Source organism: Phascolarctos cinereus, unplaced genomic scaffold, assembly GCF_003287225.1.
Source record: "Phascolarctos cinereus isolate Bilbo 61053 unplaced genomic scaffold, phaCin_HiC Scaffold_4;HRSCAF=312, whole genome shotgun sequence".
Classification (NCBI taxonomy): Eukaryota; Metazoa; Chordata; class Mammalia; order Diprotodontia; family Phascolarctidae; genus Phascolarctos; species Phascolarctos cinereus.
In genome coordinates this window covers 581,029,384-581,046,605 of record NW_027555847.1, presented here as the reverse complement: position 1 = coordinate 581,046,605, position 17,222 = coordinate 581,029,384, and the positions used below count along the sequence as shown (strand labels likewise).

General features: G+C 35.7%; 1 protein-coding gene across 1 annotated transcript in view; it reads left to right on the top strand.

Annotated features, from left to right (window-relative positions):
• Positions 1 to 12,367, top strand: part of CALB1 (calbindin 1) — a 39,850-nt gene extending 27,483 nt beyond the window's left edge. Inside the window, exons 6-11 of the mRNA XM_020979722.2 lie at positions 3,670 to 3,747; positions 8,959 to 9,014; positions 9,104 to 9,143; positions 9,280 to 9,333; positions 9,744 to 9,815; positions 10,342 to 12,367. Of these exons, the coding sequence (XP_020835381.1) occupies positions 3,670 to 3,747; positions 8,959 to 9,014; positions 9,104 to 9,143; positions 9,280 to 9,333; positions 9,744 to 9,815; positions 10,342 to 10,455 (414 nt within the window). The 3' untranslated portion in view covers positions 10,456 to 12,367. The remainder of the gene's footprint in view (positions 1 to 3,669; positions 3,748 to 8,958; positions 9,015 to 9,103; positions 9,144 to 9,279; positions 9,334 to 9,743; positions 9,816 to 10,341) is intronic.
• Positions 12,368 to 17,222: the final 4,855 nt, after the last annotated feature.

Here is a 17,222-nt window from a genome sequence, read left to right as displayed (position 1 = left end):
AATAAGTGCTAGAGAATAGAAATGAAAGTCTTTTCCTGAGATCCCCTTTCCCATTACTACAATGATAAAAATTGTTGTTTTAGGGTTTATTTCTCAAACTAACTGAAGAACTTCAAGAACTGAATGCCTTGCACAGGTCCCGCATGCAGACTAGCAATACATCTGAATCACATATGTAGACCCACTAGGCCACACTTACTAATATTGTATCTGTAACTTGAGAATTTACATACTTACATTATTATATACTTAACATTTTTTTCTGTAAATACTTCCCTCTCCCCCCAGAAAAAAATCTCTAAAATTTGGGCCAAACTTTAGGAAAATTGCACTTTTGAATAAATTCATTAACACAGATCTTATAGTTATACGAAATGCAATCATTTACTAGTAACTAAAAAATATGAAAGAACTATTTTTGAATAGTTATATGGATATCAAGAGTCCTCAATCTAGACAACCATGTTTTCTTTATCTTTTGAATAAGAAACACTAAGAAAATCTTCAAGAATCACTAATGATGGCCCATTTCTATTGGGGCGGAGAAAGGAGTATGACCATCCAATATTGTTTTCTCCTAATTTCACTGTGGTTCGAGTCATAAGAACTCTAATTAACACAATGACCAACCATGATTCCAGAGGACTGATGATAAGCTACTTTACCTACCTCCAGGTCATGGATTCAAGATGCAAAGCAAGGAATATATTTCTGAACAGGGCCGATGGGGGAATTTATTTTATTTAACTATCTCTATTTATTACAAGGTTTTTGTTTTCTTTTTAAAGGGGTTTATGGAGGGAAGGGGGAGAGAGAGAAAAAAAATAAATTCTTATTAATTAAATATTAAAAATTTTTTTTAAAAAATGAATCAGAAAGGTACTTCTCTATATCTGAAAAGTTGGGATAATGTAGTGAACTTTTCCTATTATGTAGAAATGCACTAAGGAAGCTTTTTTTATTTTAAATCATCCAAGACAAATAGGTTTTATGCTTTCTGCCCTATATACATTGATACGTTTTTCAAGCTGAAAGGGACTTTAGAGATGGGATCCACCTCCCGCCTCTCTGCCTTTGTACAGACACCTCATGCCTGTAACACAGTCCTTCCTAACATCTTTCTCTTAGAATCACTAGACTCCTTCAAGGCTTAGCTCATGCCCCCTCCTTCAGGAAACTGTTTTTGTTTTGGCTGCTGTAACCTTAGCATCCCACATAAAGCCCAGTATATTGTAGGCACTTAACAAGTACTTATAGGATTATTCAAGTTTACTCTTAACTCATACCCATTCCTGACTTGGTAGTACTGTAAAGATCTGTTAAGGGCAACTAGGTGGTACAGTGGATAGAGTGCTGAGCCTAGGGTCAGGAAGATATGAGTTCAAATCTGGATATGACCCTGGGCAAATCACTTAACCCTGTTAGCTTCAGTTTCCTCCTCTGTAAAGTGAGCTGAAGAAGGGAATGGCAAACCACTCCAATATTTCTGCCAAGAAAACATTAGATGGGGCTCTGAAGAGTCAGACACAACTGAATAGCAACAATAACAACAAAAATCTGTTGCCTCTGTTGCCTTAAGTCTTATCCTTCAAAAAAAGGTGTTAAACAGGAGTTTTCTTCTCTGAAGAATATGGATATTGCTAAGGGGCAAATTTGGGCTTGATATCAGAGAAAAACTTCCTGGTATTTAGAGATATCCAAAAATTGAAAGGGCTGCCACAGAAGATGATGGATTCCTCTAAATTGATGGTCTATAAGCAAAGGCTGGATGACTACTTATGGAGTATGTTGAGTTTCTTTTTGAGTGGTATGGGTTGGCCTACATGAATATTGAGACCTCTTCAATCTTTCAAGAATCTATGACAGAGAGAGAGAGAGAGACAGACAGACAGACAGAGAGAGACAGAGACAGAGAGAGAGACAGAGAGACAGAGACAGAGAGAGACAGAGAGACAGAGAGGGAAAGAGAGAGAGAGGGAGAGGGGAGGGGGGGAGAGAGAGAGAGACAGAGAGACACATCTCTAGAAAGCTCATTTTCAGTTCCACAATTGCCAGGGTTTTATCTATCTCTATCTTTTGCAAGATACCTCAGAGTCCCACGTGTTCTCCCAGGCTATTCTTGGGACAACTACATTAGCTCTCATTAGATTCCTTAACCCAATTAATCTTGCACCAAAACTCCACTGAGAAAAATACAAATTTATTTCCAGTAGACACCTTTGAGCTTTTCATGCCTCAGTTGGCTTCTGAAGTGGAATTTTAAGATAAGAATAAACTTCTGAAACTAGGTAAAGTGGCTTTCTGCCCTGACAGGATAAAATCAAGATAATCAACAAAATCAGTGAGTTTTTGAGGGCAGTAACGAATTCCATACATGTATAGGGCAAATGGAACACTTATCTGCATGCACAATAAATGCTCATTTCACCTATATTTGTCATTGATTTCATTAGTTTTCAAGATATAAAGTTAAGATACTGGAAATAAACATCATTAAAGGAAATGGAAGCTTATTATATCTTTAAATACTTGCTTTGTTATGACTATGGCAAGCTTCTCTAAAGCCTTCATATCCCCTCTTTCAAAAAAAATAGATACTCCCTCACTCCAACTGCCAATTTAATAATCACGCTCTTTCATCTTTCCCACATTAATATCTATTTGATTATGATTCATATATCCTCCAAGCATAAAGCTGCCTCATGTGTAATGAATTCTGTTGAACATTCTGCTCTATGCTACTGCCAAGGAGGGACTTGTGTCATTCTAACCTGACTTTATCTCTTGTGAAATTTGCCATTATCGTGGTAGTAAGTGATGTGGTGATGCTTGAGCAGAGGCAGCCCTTGGGTGAGGGCAATTATAAATTGGCTGGTGTGAGTTCATGGGGAATTGTCTTTGCAACTCCAGGCCTTTGTAGGATTAGCTAAACATGGGCAAATCTGGGGGTATTTGTTTATATCTGTTATTCCTTTTAAGTATTAATAATTGTTCCCTCCAGCAAAAAAAAAGAAAAAGGTATTCAACTATGGCACTGAGCTGTCCCTGTATCTCATTCAGAAGAGAAATTCAAATATTTATAGACCTCTCACTAGGTAGCACTATAGTTATCATTAGACTAGTTCAAAAGATTTCCTCCCTCAGACTTTCAAAATAAAATTTAAATAAAATACTGATTTCATTGAAGTAATTATTCAGAGAAAATAGGAAAATACAAAAATACTAATTGTTCTAGATTTCACAGAATTATAGATATATGACTGGAAAGGACCAAAGAGGATATCTTCTCCATTTTAGAGATAAGGAAACTGAGGCCATGAGATGTAGAGTGTTTTTTCAAGGTCACACAGGTAGTGCCAAAGTGGGATTTGAACTCAAGTCCTCCAACTCAAGAACCAATATTCTTTCCACTATTCCACAATAATTCCCATGATACAGCGTAAGACAAGTCCTGGACTCCATTCATCTGGGAGAGTTTATGCTGAAATTCCAAAAGAGCACCAACATAAGTTGGTCTCAAGCTATGGAATTCTTCCCTCCTCTTCTGCTTCTTCACCTGTCCTTCTGCCCCCATCCTAGGGCAGCTTCACTATGTTCAACTTTCAGAAATATTGTCATGAAGATGTTTGTAACTGGTTTGCTTTACCTGGGTCTCTTTTTTCTTAACAGAACTTTCTAAAGGACTTGCTAGAGAAAGCAAACAAGACTTTTGATGACACGAAATTAGCTGAATATACAGACTTGATGGTAAGATGGACTTCCAAAATATTATATCCCAAAGGATGTGAAATGTCATTAGATTTGCATTATTTGTTTTTGGTGAATTCACAGTCACTCCCAAAGCAGTCAGCAATGCACACATCATTGCCCTTCTCTAAGTAGTGACCCAGATGTTCACTAAGTTTCTTCTTCCTCATTTGATTATAAGCAAACCAGAGAAGTAGCAGTGTTGCTGCTAAAAAAGGAGTTCTAATCCTGGGATATGTGGACCCCTAAATATTTCAGGGTGTCCATGAACTTGGATGGAAAAAATTTCATCTTCATTTCAATATAATTGGCTTCCTTTCTAGCCCAACATATTTTATTTTATGCATTTAAAAACATTGTTCAGAGACAGGGGTCCATAGGCTTTTCCAGATAGCTAAAGGATTCATAACCCCCCCAAAAAAGGTATAAAAACTCTTGCTCCAAAAGAACTTTATTTTCTTCCAGAAGGCTAAAAAAGGTCAATTGTTATTTTTAAGTCAGTATACCCATTTCAGCAAAGTTATGTAATTATTTAAGTGTTTCCTAATCAAATTTTGGGTTAGGAATATTAGAATTTTAGAGTCAGAAGAGGCATTCTAGGTACCACTTTATTTTAATTATATGAGACTAGATATGCTCTCCATCTTTCCTTCTCCCTTATTCTATACTATAAGTCTTGTATGGCTATGCAATGCTTCTGATGGGTTACCTAGAAATGGCTGCTTTTCAGTTCTGGGTAAAGAGATCGAAAAACAAACTGACCCACATAAGTGGCCCATGGAAGATTTATTAACTCTTCTATTAAACAGGACATTGTTTGGACCTCTGAAAATGTAACTGGCTAGCAGGCATTTGGTATAGAAGATAATTTGGTTATAATACACAGTTCACTAGTCTTGACTTCTCTATATAATTTAAATCTGCTTAGTTGTATGATATAGATAGATAGATAGATAGATAGATAGATAGATAGATAGATAGATAGATAGATAGATAGATAGATACATGGATAGGTGAATAGACAGATAGGATATAACAATACATATCTTCCCTCCTCCTCCCTACCCCATCTCCAGTAGAATGTAACTTCTTTAAAAGCAGGGGCTGTTTCTTTTTCCTTTTTTTTTTTTGTATCTCTAGGAACTTGCACATAGTAGGTACCTAATAAATGTTTGTTGATTTTAATTCTCATCCTCTTCACAACAGCTATTTTCCCAAATGAAAAGTTCTGACTTATCAGAGAGTTCTTGTGTAAATTTTTATAAATTTAAAGCAGGCAATTAAATAGTGCATCGTATTATTAGGCCTCTAATAATACTGATAGCTAATAATAATAAAGCATTTATTATGTGCCATGCACTGTGCTAAGCGCTTTACAAATATTATTTCATTTGATCTTCACAACAACTCTGGGAGATAGATACTATTATTATCCCCTTTTTTACAGTTGAAGAAATTGAGGCAAACAGAGGTCAAGTGACTTTCCCACAGTCACATAGCTAGGAAATTTCTGACGCTAGATTTCAACTCAAGTCTTCCTAACTCCAGGTACAGCACTCTATCTGTTCTACCACCTAGCTGCCCCTAAAATATGACTTCTAAAAACATGGATCTTGTGGGCAGCTACGTGGCACAGTGGATAGAGCAGCGGCCCTGGATTCAGGAGGACCTGAGTTCAAATCTGGCCTCAGACATTTCCCAGCTTTGTGACCATAGGCAAGTCACTTAACCCCCATTGCCCAACCAAAAAACAAAAAAAATAAAATAAAAACATGGATCTCAATATATCTCCCCAGATAGATAAAAGGAATATAGATTAGCTGTCACTTATAGGGTGCTTTATGAATTATATTTTCTATACAACATACATCACAATACTTCTGTGAGATAGGTAATGCACCCCATATGAGGAAGCTGAGGCCAAGAAACACAGCACTTCAAGGCAGAGGCAAAAAAATAAACCTAGGTCTTCAGAGCATACATTCTTCACTATACCACAGCTCTCTCTTATAACGGTCAGCCTTTTAGGCAAGTGTTACTCCTGCTGCTCTTTTATAGGACCCTAACATTTGTCTTTTAAAAGGAGTTCCACTTATATTTGCTGTAAGCAAAGTCCTATTCTGGCTTATCTAACACCAAGAAAAATATAACTAGATCTCAATTAGTTTCTAATAATGACTCCCCTAAAGTGGCCATGTTATTCTAATTCACCAAGCATAGTTTCATTGGGTTGGAACTTTTACCATATTTGACATAATTATAACTTTGAATAGTGCATATTTTAAAACAGGAGACTACTTTGGGGGAGTCATTATTCACACTCTTTTGGGACCCACTCTGATACTGTTCACCATAAAATTACTTATAAAGTAGGTTGCTGCATTTAAAAAAAAAAAGTGTTTCTTAACATAAGAGTCTCACTGAACCCAGAGGAAAAAAAAATAAATCTTTTTCTACCTTCATTAAGCATGACCCACTCAAATTCAAATAGGGAAAATTATCTTTTTTGGTGTCATGATGGGTAAATTTACTCTATGAGTAACTCAGTTAATATCAAACACCTAAAATTATTAATTTCCCATTTTGTTCCAGTTCTAAGTGAAGTCTATTTAAAGTAAGGACTCCTTGCCAGGTAGAATCTGAGACTGGCCTTTAAAAAAAAAAAGTATCATTCAAATGGGATTTTTTTTTCCCTGCTGTAATGGCCTGGCATATCTTATTTAGTGTCATAAACCAGTTCAGATTCAGTAAGCAAAATTAATCAAGAACTAATTAAAACAAATGTATATTTTGGGAAATATTTCCCTATGGACAATAAATTCTGATCTACTTGTCCAAGGTAGGAGACTGTGACCATTATTAGACCTCTTCTAGGGAGCTATAAAAAATAGAAGTTAAAAAAAAAAGTAGTCTGATATTCATTCTGGGGGCTGGCCTACATTTTATGCTCTGTTCACGTCTCACTTGCCTTCACACTGACATTTCCTAACCAAATTAGATTAGAGGACTTGTCTTTTCCTATTTCTGTGGCTTTGTGAAGACTTTCCCATGACCAGAACAGTCTCCCTACACATTTCCACCTGTTGAAATCCTCTCTTCCTTCAAGGACAAGTTCAGGAACAATCTCCTCCAACAAACTTCCCCAAATTACCCCCAGCAATAACTTTTCCATTCCTTACATCTCCCAAGGCAATCTGTTCGAACCTCTCCTATATACGTAGCATATTATAACTTGTCTAACCTTTTCCTCCTACTAGATTGTACAGGCAGGGGCCATGCATGTATGGTTTCATTTTTCTATCCCAGGCACCAAGCATAGCATACTGCAGGTAGTACACATTTGATAAATGTGAATTGGATTGAAGTTAAAAAAAAAAAGGTTCTCATCATAGCTTTGTGCTACGAAGATAAAAATAGGGGGAAGAAAACTTTCCAAAGATGGGAAGAGCATCCAAATTGTACTAAGTGCATATGATCCATACTAGAGGTAAGATAATTATGAGGGTTATAAAACATTGATATATAAGATATTTAAAGAAATGGAAGATACAAAAAGCGTGCCAAAAAAAATCTCAGACCTTAATAATTTCAGAAAAATACCACTAAAGATACATCAATTACTGATCAATCTGCCTACTCTCTCATGTATACAAAATCTTTATGAGAATCATCTATACAGGAATCAAGGTTATCCTTAATGATGGTATTAGCAGGGAACAAGCAGTCTTTCTCAAGGTTCCATATACATATTCATAGCACTTGTTTGTGGTAGCAAATAAATGGAAACATTGGTAGGTGCTGATCATTTGGAGCAATGATTAGACAAATTGTGGTTGATGAATATAAAAGAATAAAAAGCAAAATGAAAAGTCTCTCTACCTCTACACACATATCCCAATTCACCTTAAGAGAAAGGTATCAAACTCCAGCCCACAAAACTCCTGAGAGTGACCTGAACCAGATTAAAATGTAATTGGGAAGTCTTTAAGAAAATTAATAAAATACAACAAAGACAAAAAAAAAAGTTCTTAAAAGTCAGATATTAATTCCAGGAGTTCTTAACCTAGGGTCCATGAAATTTTTTTTAATTTATTTTGATAACTTTTTCGATTCAAATGGTTTCCTCTGTAATCCCATGTATTTTATTCATTTAAACGGGTCTGAAAGGGTCAATAGGTTCATCAGCTCTCCAAAGGGATCTATGACACACAAAAAAGGGTTAAGATGCCCCTGCTATAGAAGTATGACACCAATCAAGGATCTCTGCTAATGGCCCAGTTACACTTAAAAATACCCCAACTTAATTAGAGTTTGCCCTTTCTACTCTCCCTAAAATGTGGTGACAAAGCTGATTTTCTCAGTCCAATCCTAATTACTTCCCTTCCCTTAAAAACACATACAGCAATACCTTTTGCATGATGTTCCAAATTATAAATATATTTATACATATTCATAATTGATGTTGCTCCTCTTACTGCTACCCTCACTCCTCTTCATGAAAGGATAAATCAATATTTACTGACATACCATTACATGGGAAAGCCCTGGGGGCAAATATTGAACTCCCCCCTCCTTTTCCTCTTCCCCCCCCAAAAAAAAAACCACACCAGAATAGTAAGAATACTAAATAGTAAATCTTAGGTTTAGAGCTAGAAAGATCTATAAAGAACTTTAGAAAGCATCTATCACAAAAGGTTTTTAACCTGGGGATGGGAGGAGGGAAGGGGATTAACTTGTGTCAAAAAAAAAAAGCATCATTATTTTCATTAACTTCTAATTGAAATTTAACATTTCCTTCAATAAAACATTCTTATGAGAAGGGATATATAAGCTTTACCAGACTGCCAAAGGTTAAATTTGACCTAACCCAATCTCATTTTACAGGAAAATGAGGCTCAGAAAAAAGGTGGCTTTTTCAAGGTCAAATAAGTAAAGCGGAAACTGCAATACAGGCTTCTGGCTTCTAACCTCAGAGCCCAGGCACTCTCTTTATATAATACTATACCATTTATTTGATTAGTCTTTCAGTTAGCTTCAGATCCATGCCAGTGTCTGAAATGTTTGTAATGGAAGATTTCAGAAATGCTGATTTCTAGAACTTTGCTGCTGATAAAGTGCCTGCAACTCAGCTTTCACTCTACTTTAAATTTTCTTTTTCTCAATGCAACAAATGTGCTATTTAATAGCTATAATCATGACACTGTCTTTCAGCTGAAAATGTTTGACTCCAACAATGATGGAAAGCTGGAATTAACTGAAATGGCTAGGTAAGTTTATGAACTCTACAGATGTAGTTTCACATCAACTGTTGCCTAAAAAGAAAAAAACCTAACACTACAATTTTTTTAACCCAAAGGTTGCTACCAGTACAAGAGAATTTCCTGCTTAAATTTCAGGTATATAACTTTTAAATTGCATTTGTCTTGTTAAAGGTCAAATCTGTAGAGTTTCGAAATAAAGGATATTAACATGTGATGCAATAATCTGGCATCTTAATATAATCTTCAATCTAACATTTTCCATGTTTTCTAGGGAGTCAAAATGTGTGGAAAAGAGTTCAATAAAGCTTTTGAGTTGTATGATCAGGTAACTTGTCTTCACTGTCTATTTCTTTGATTGTTGAAAGACATTTTGAAAACGTATGTTAGGAAACAGTAATTCACAGATTAAGAGGTATAAAGATAAAAAATAAACATGTAACCTATTCTTTGTTATTCAAGGGCTTCTTATTCTGGTCCTTTGAGGGTTTTTTTGTTTTTTTTTCTCATTTCCTTCCTTCCTTTTTGTTAATACTCTCTGAGTTGTAGTGCTAACTCTTCCATTATGCTATTCAGACAGAACAAATCACTTACTACCTGTATCAGTTTTGTATCTGTTCTACCTACCATACTGACCTGATAGGGCTATAGATGTCAATTGGCTTGGTAAACCTTAGCTCATATAATTGTAGATAAGCCAAGGTTGATTGTATTTTTTTCTTTTTTTCCCCCTTTCAGGATGGCAATGGATACATAGATGAAAATGAGTTAGATGCTTTACTGAAAGATCTCTGCGAAAAGAACAAGCAGGTAATTTATCCACTGATTATCCTAGCTCTTTAAAGACTTTTTCAAGTCCACTCAGTTAAAATAAAGCACTGAGAAGCAATTGTTGGATAAACATCATTACTAGAGATATATTTACAAAGTTCTAAATGTATTGAGCTGTTGCTCTGAACCAACACAGGGTTTCATTAGTAGCTTAATACAGTGGTCTTCCAAGAACCCCTCCTCAGTGCCTATTGTCCCTGAGACCCTTTCAGAGGGTCCACAAAGTCAAAATTATTTTCATCTGATGATAATTATAGAAATAACGCAGAAAACAAAAGGTTAATAATGGAGCCTTCAATAATTTTTTAAAATGTAAAGGAGAATTGAGATGAAAAAGTTTTGAGAATCACTGATTTAGAGAAATAATTCTTGTTAGTTCTATTTATATGAGGATGGAGTATAATTTCCCTTTAAATAGACTAATGTTCAAAAAAAAAGTTGTCTTCACTTTTCATTAACTTCATTGGCTTTGGCATTGATAAAGAAGTGTGTGTTCCCTGCGCAGGACCTGGACGTTAACAACATTTCAACATACAAAAAAAGCATCATGGCTTTGTCAGATGGCGGCAAGCTGTACCGAACAGATCTGGCTCTCATCCTCTGTGCCGATGACAACTAGAGACCCACAATTACATTCAGTCACTAGTGATACATTGTATCTATATAATAACTGTGCACTATTAAGGGAGTAGGCTGTACTTTCTTTTATATCTGTAAATTTACCTGCATATAGATGATTATCCAGGATGTGTGGCACATTCTTTTCAGTTTGTTTCTATACTGTTTGTAATGTACAGTTTTTGTAACTCTATGATCAATCGATAAGAAGAATGTCTCTGTCTGGGTCAGTCTGTAAATTCAATAAAACCACCTAAAATTGCTCTTGCTTTCTGAAATATAGTTGGACAAGATTTCAAAAAGAAAAAAAAAGCAGCTTAGAGCTATTCTGTGAAAATCATCCTCTGCCATTTCAATTCATGTTTCTCCCCAATCAGAAGCATTGCATACAATGGACCGGGAAGCCTTACTTTAGGAGGGATCACAGGTCTGACACCCAAAGCATTTATATGCCATATCCAGTCATAGGGAAGAAAATGCTCTTAGAGCAAAATCACTCACTGAAACATAAATATCTAATTACTAATTACTTATACCTCCATGCAGCCATAGCAAGAAAGGAATTAATCAACACATCTATTCTGTGGAATAGAATCCATGACAACACTGTATTTATTCAATACAATTAGCACTTATGAAAATTTTTTAAAAAACCAAATCAATCAATAAATATTTATTAAGTACCTACTATATGCCAGTCACTGTGCTAGGTGCTGGGAATATAAAGAGGCAAAAGATAGTCACTGCCCTCCAGGAGCTTACAGTCTAGTGGGGGAGCTTGTGCCAGGCACTGTTAGGTACTAAAAATACAAAACGAAAAATGGTCCTTGCCTCAAGGAGTTTACAATCTACTGGAACGTACACTCTATTTACATTGTTCTGAAATACCCAACCACATAAAGCTTTCTTCATCAAACTCTTGGTCCCAATTAACTTGGTGACAAGGTGAGAAAAGTTGGCACTTGGGTAGAAACACGGATCTGTCTCATTCTGTAAATGTATTTCTCACCAAGCTTGCCATCAACGTAGATGAGCCTAATCCATTTTCTAAACTATTTTCACGTTGCATATTATAACTATTCTAGTAAACTGCCGTTTTTACATCATAGTCTGTGTAACTTGTAATTAAATTTAATATACTAAGTACCCTGGTGTCTAGTTTTCCATACTTCTTGCATTTTCTTCATCTAAAGGTGGTATCATCTTCAACAAATGTCTCTGTTGCCTCTGAAAATATTTCCTAGCTCTAACAATTATTTTACTAGGTAACTGACTTTTAATTAAAGGTTCATGTTTAAAAAATGGTTAAATGTTAACTTGTCAATATTCTGGTTTATGCCACAGGCTCTATATTCCATCTTGTGAAATCAGCATTCAAAATAGTCTGAGTTCTATTTGTATACTGTGCTTAAAATGAGTTAAAAATACTATTATCTGAAGGGAAGATTTATTTCCTTTCAATTACGTTATTAACAAGATGAACTTTACTAGCATATTATTTTACCCATAACTGGTTTACAATATCACATAACATTAACTGGACCAATCTCTGGTGGTTACTGTTGGACCTTAACAGCATCTGCCTTTTGATTCTCTAATCATGAGGCAGATCTAACGAAAGGATAAAAAAAAAACTATCTGTAGAGAAAACATAAAGGTGTATATGCAGAGAAGATAATCAGTGATGGCTCTGGATTCCATATATTTCAACTGATTCTTTCTTCCCTTTATCTAAATGAAGCAAAACAGGCGTGCTGTTACTTAGTTAAAAAAAGGTAAAGAGATCTACCAAGAGATACCATTCACCAAACTGTTTAAATGAATTGTAGATAAGCTTTGTTCTCAGTGTGTACATGAACACACTGAATTTAGGCTGATTTTAATTATTAAGAGCAAATAAAGGGGGAAATAGACTCACCTTGTCGTTTTTTGTTCCGTCTATAAAGTGTCTGACTTTCTATGACCAATCCAGACTAAGATGTTTTACATCTTAGTAATAACAGATGGACTGTTTTTATACCAGCCCTCAACCAAAAAACTCTTGTTTAAAACCTCAGGGATTATAACTGCTAAGAAAATTAAAGGACTGATGCCTCATCAGTTCCCTGGGAATACCAGGTGGGCAATCTGGTAAGGTAGAAAGAGCAATGGACCCGAGTTCAAATCCCACCTCTGCCACTTAGTACTTCTGTAATTACAGGCAAGTCAACATGCATTTATTAAGCACCTGTGCAAAGGGCTGGGGAAAGAAAAGGCAAAAACAGTCCCTGCCCACAAGGAGCTCACATTCTAATGGGGAAGACAGCATGCAAACTACTTACGAAGCAGATATATAGTAACTAGTAACCTCATGAACAGGATAAATTGAATATAATCTCCAAGGGAAGGCAGTGACATTAAGGGGAATCAGGAAAGGATTCTTACAGAAACTGGGATTTTATAGCAAGGTTAAATCAGTTCCATCATCTGTAAAAATAAAAATGAGACTATATGGCTTCTGAGGTCCCTTGCAATTCTACTGCAATGGTCCTATGGTATTTATCCCTTAAACCAGGTTTCTTAACTTTTTTCACGTCATGGACCCTTTTGGCACTCCAGTGAAAACAACAGACTCCTCAGAGCAACTTTTTTAAAAATTCCTAACTGAAGTAAATGTTAATTTCAGTTAAAAATTAGCGAAAACAAGGATGTAATATTTTTTCCCATCCAAGTTCACAAATCCTCTGAAATCTGCATACGGATTTGAGGAAGGAGGAGGGGTGGGGGGGTGGGGGGTTGATGGTCCCCCAGATTAAGAACACTTGTACTATATCATAGATACTCCCCCATTGGAATTTTGGTCAATATTGTAAATTTTACGTGAGCAGTATTCCAAATGGTCCAATACAGCCAGGTGTGATGTCAACACCAGTTAATATAAGCCAATCATTTATCTATTCATGAGTTTATCAACTTTATGGATTAGCCATAGCTAATCTCCTCCACTGCAAACTTGGATCCAGCACCAAATCTGAGGCTTTGAAGGTTAGGACAGACACAAAGGGGATTAATATCTGAGTGTGTGCTCTCACGTCTCCATGCCTGTCTCACTGCCTCTGTATCTCTAACTTCCAAACATCAATTTTAATTCCAAAACATCAAATTTAAATGAATTTTTAAAAATTTTCTGCTACTATTTTATATCATTCAAACCTCTGTCCCCAGTATGAGCAAGGAAAATAAAAATGTAACTATATATTTGATATAAAAGATTGCCATACATATGTGTGTGGATATATGTATACACACATACACCAACATACATATAATTCCTTTATAATAGTCTGAAATGAAATGAAATTTGTTGGTTATAAGTAACATCCTAGTAATCTTATTTTTCTACCCATCTCTTCCTTTAAAAAAAATTAAAACTACTAACATGTTAAAAAAACATGGTGAGATGTGGACGTTCCTCACATTTATCTCCTATTCACATTAGGAAGATTCAATAGTAACACATCATATCCAGGAATAAGCTAATGGACCTATTATTCTGCCAGGATGTATTGCTTGCCACTATCTAGCAAGGAATACCTAAGAGATGTCCTTTCACCCAACAAAAACAAAAGGAATGAGGCAATTAGGTGTCTAGAAATGGAACTGTTTTCTAGTTCAACCCCCAAAAAAGTAAACTCTGGTAATATGATGTGATATAAGTTTAAAGTTCAAGATAAGTTTATTGGAGATTTGTATTTAAAAGAGTAAAAATAAAAATAACAAACGTTTTAAGATAATGGATTCTTAAAACATTCTCTGGATGGATCAGATTGGGGCTTGGCATCTACTAGAAGACTCATCATTTACATGGCTTCATGAGGACCATGAATAATAAGAACGCAAGTTTCTTATACCTTTTAAAATAGGCACATGATACCTTTTCTACCTATTCTAAGCTTACTTGTGGAATTCCTAAAGTTAGTTGATTGATAGGATTTAGTTCAGTCGTTTTTTCAGTCATGTCTGACTCTTCATGACCCCATTTGGGGTTTTCTTGGCAAAGATATTGGGCTGGTTTGCCATTTCCTTCTCCAATTCATTTTACAGATGGGGAAACTGAGGCAAACAGCATTAAGTGACTTGCCCGGGTCACATAGCTAGTAAGTGTCTGAGACCAGAGTTGAATTCAGGTCTTCCTGACTCCAGGTCTCGTGCTCTGTCCACTGAACCACCTAGCTAACATTATAAATCAAGGTGAAACTGGCTTCTGGAATTAGATGAATAAATTACACAGTCGAGTCATATGGATACACTGAGCCTGTTTATAAAGAACTCAAGAGTACACAATGACAATAACACCTAGAAAACATACTGGGTCTACCACATGAGATTAACTCCTGAGCAGCCTTTTGCAAAAAGAAATGTAGACAGGAAAAAGGCACTCTTCACATATAAATGGAATTCTGGAATTAGGAAATAGACCTAGCACAGCAGGGAAGGAGAAAGCTGTGTGTTAGAATACTGTATGTATCATATATATCAAGATAACACAGGGTCAAGACCTCCCAGTTCTAACAGCTCCTGGCCATGTAACCTTGAACAAGCTAGTGAATTTCTCGGGGTCCCAGGCAACTCTCTAAGGGAAGAGCTATTTTTTATGTAAAAAAAATTTTTTTATGTCAAAAGGGGTTTACCCCTTTGGCACACTCTGGTGAAGCCTATGGACTCTTTCTCAGAATAATTATTTTAAACTAATTTAAATAAATTAAAATAAAATACATCAGATTGCAAAGGAAATTAATTATATTAAAAGACAGATGTAACTTTTTTCCCATCCAAGTCCATGACCCTCCAAAAACTCACCATGGACTCCTTAAAGGTCTATGAACTCCAGGTCAAGAACCCCTACTCTAAACTAAGTTACAGATTATGTGTCAATCTGCATTAGTAGAATGGAAGTTTCCTTACCTGGGAGCTCCATATAATGATGAAATTTAAGACACAGGCAAAAAACAAAGCTCCGCTCTAGGAAGCATTTGGATCCCATTCTAACTGTGTGTTCTATTTTTGTTGTCAATGAAGAAAGTGAATTATTTTGAATAAAATAATTAAAATAAAAGTCTGTTAAGACTACTGGAATAGTGCTAATGGAAAAGTTATATATAGCAATAATTAATACCCATTATATTCATGGTCTATGCTTCCTTATCCCTAGATTCTAATGACCCCCCCCCCAAATCCAAGGTAAGAACTCCCTAAGATGAAAAGTTTGCTCATTGGTGCTATAATGCTTATGGTTCAGAAAACCATAAGATAATATTACAGTAGACCAATGAAAAAGTAAAAATATTATACACCAAGATACTTGGGAAGAAGCTGTACTAGTACTTAAACCCACACATACATACACAGTTATCAATTTCAAATAGCATAAACTGCAAATAGAAAAGATATATGTGTGTGTGTGTGTGTGTGTGTGTGTGTGTGTGTGTGTGTGTGTGTGTGTGTATGTATCACAGTATCTATGGACCAATACGAATGCTGTTGTTCAGTCATTTCAGTTGTGTTCAACTCTCCATGACCCCATTTGGGGTTTTCTTGCCAAAGATACTGGAATGGTTTGCCATTTCCTTCTCCAGCTCATTTTACAGATGAGGAAACTGAGGCAAACAGAGTTAAGTGACTTGCCCAGAGTCACACAGCTAGTAAGCGTCTGTGCCCAGATCTGAACTCAGGAAGATGATAATTTCAGACTTCAGATTTGGTGCTCTATTCAATGTGCTACCTAGCGGCCCTATATGGATACAATATGAATACAAATGGCATATATTTGCATCAAGTTCTGCAATAATCAACAACATTACAGAGTTTACTGTAATAAATGTATTTTCAAGCCTCAGTTTATGACCCACAATAATAATACTCCTAACATTAACATAAGAAAATATAATACTAGAAACATTTCAGTACTATCAATATTTTGCCAACCTCCACCAATCCCAACCAACCCACTATAATCTTCCCCAACACCTAGTTTATATGTTATTGATCAAAAAGACCTTGTTAAATTCTCATTGAGTTACACCAAGAAATTAGGAAATTTTGCAACAACCCACATGATAATGGAGAAGAGATTTGGGTTCTAATACCAGTCTACCACTAATTAGTTAGATATCTTTGTACAAGTCATTGAAATTCTCTGGGTCTGTTGCCTCATCTCTGTAATGAAGGGGTTATAGACAATGAGCTACAGAAATTCCAATGGTATGGTAATACTAGTGTTATTGTTAACAGTAATTCCCACTTTCATAGAACTATATTTTATTCTTTTAAGTTAATTAGAACCACACTCTTAGAAGAGGCATGTAGGACCTTCTTTCAAAAAAAAAATCAGACCTGTGCTTTTATTGGTATTGGGAACTCTCAGTGAGAAACTCCCTCTACTAATGCAGATCAACATAAGTTACGACTTTAGAGAATTGCTATGGATACTGAGTGACTTTCCCAGGATCATAAAATCAGTATGTGTCAGAATAGAAACTTGAACCCAGATCTTCCCAGATCTTCTTACTCTAAGACCAACTCCAGACACTTTGCCATGATGCCTTTCATTTAGGACTTTCCCAATGTAAATAAAAGCCATAAATAATAAATAACGAAGGCAAAATTTTCATGTCATCATAACCAGAATTGCCTGTCATAAAGTATGGAGTAAAAAAAAATGCTTCTAATTTTGCAATACAGGTGAAATATACCATGGGGTATCCTGGGTGTTGATTTTGAGCTGACATT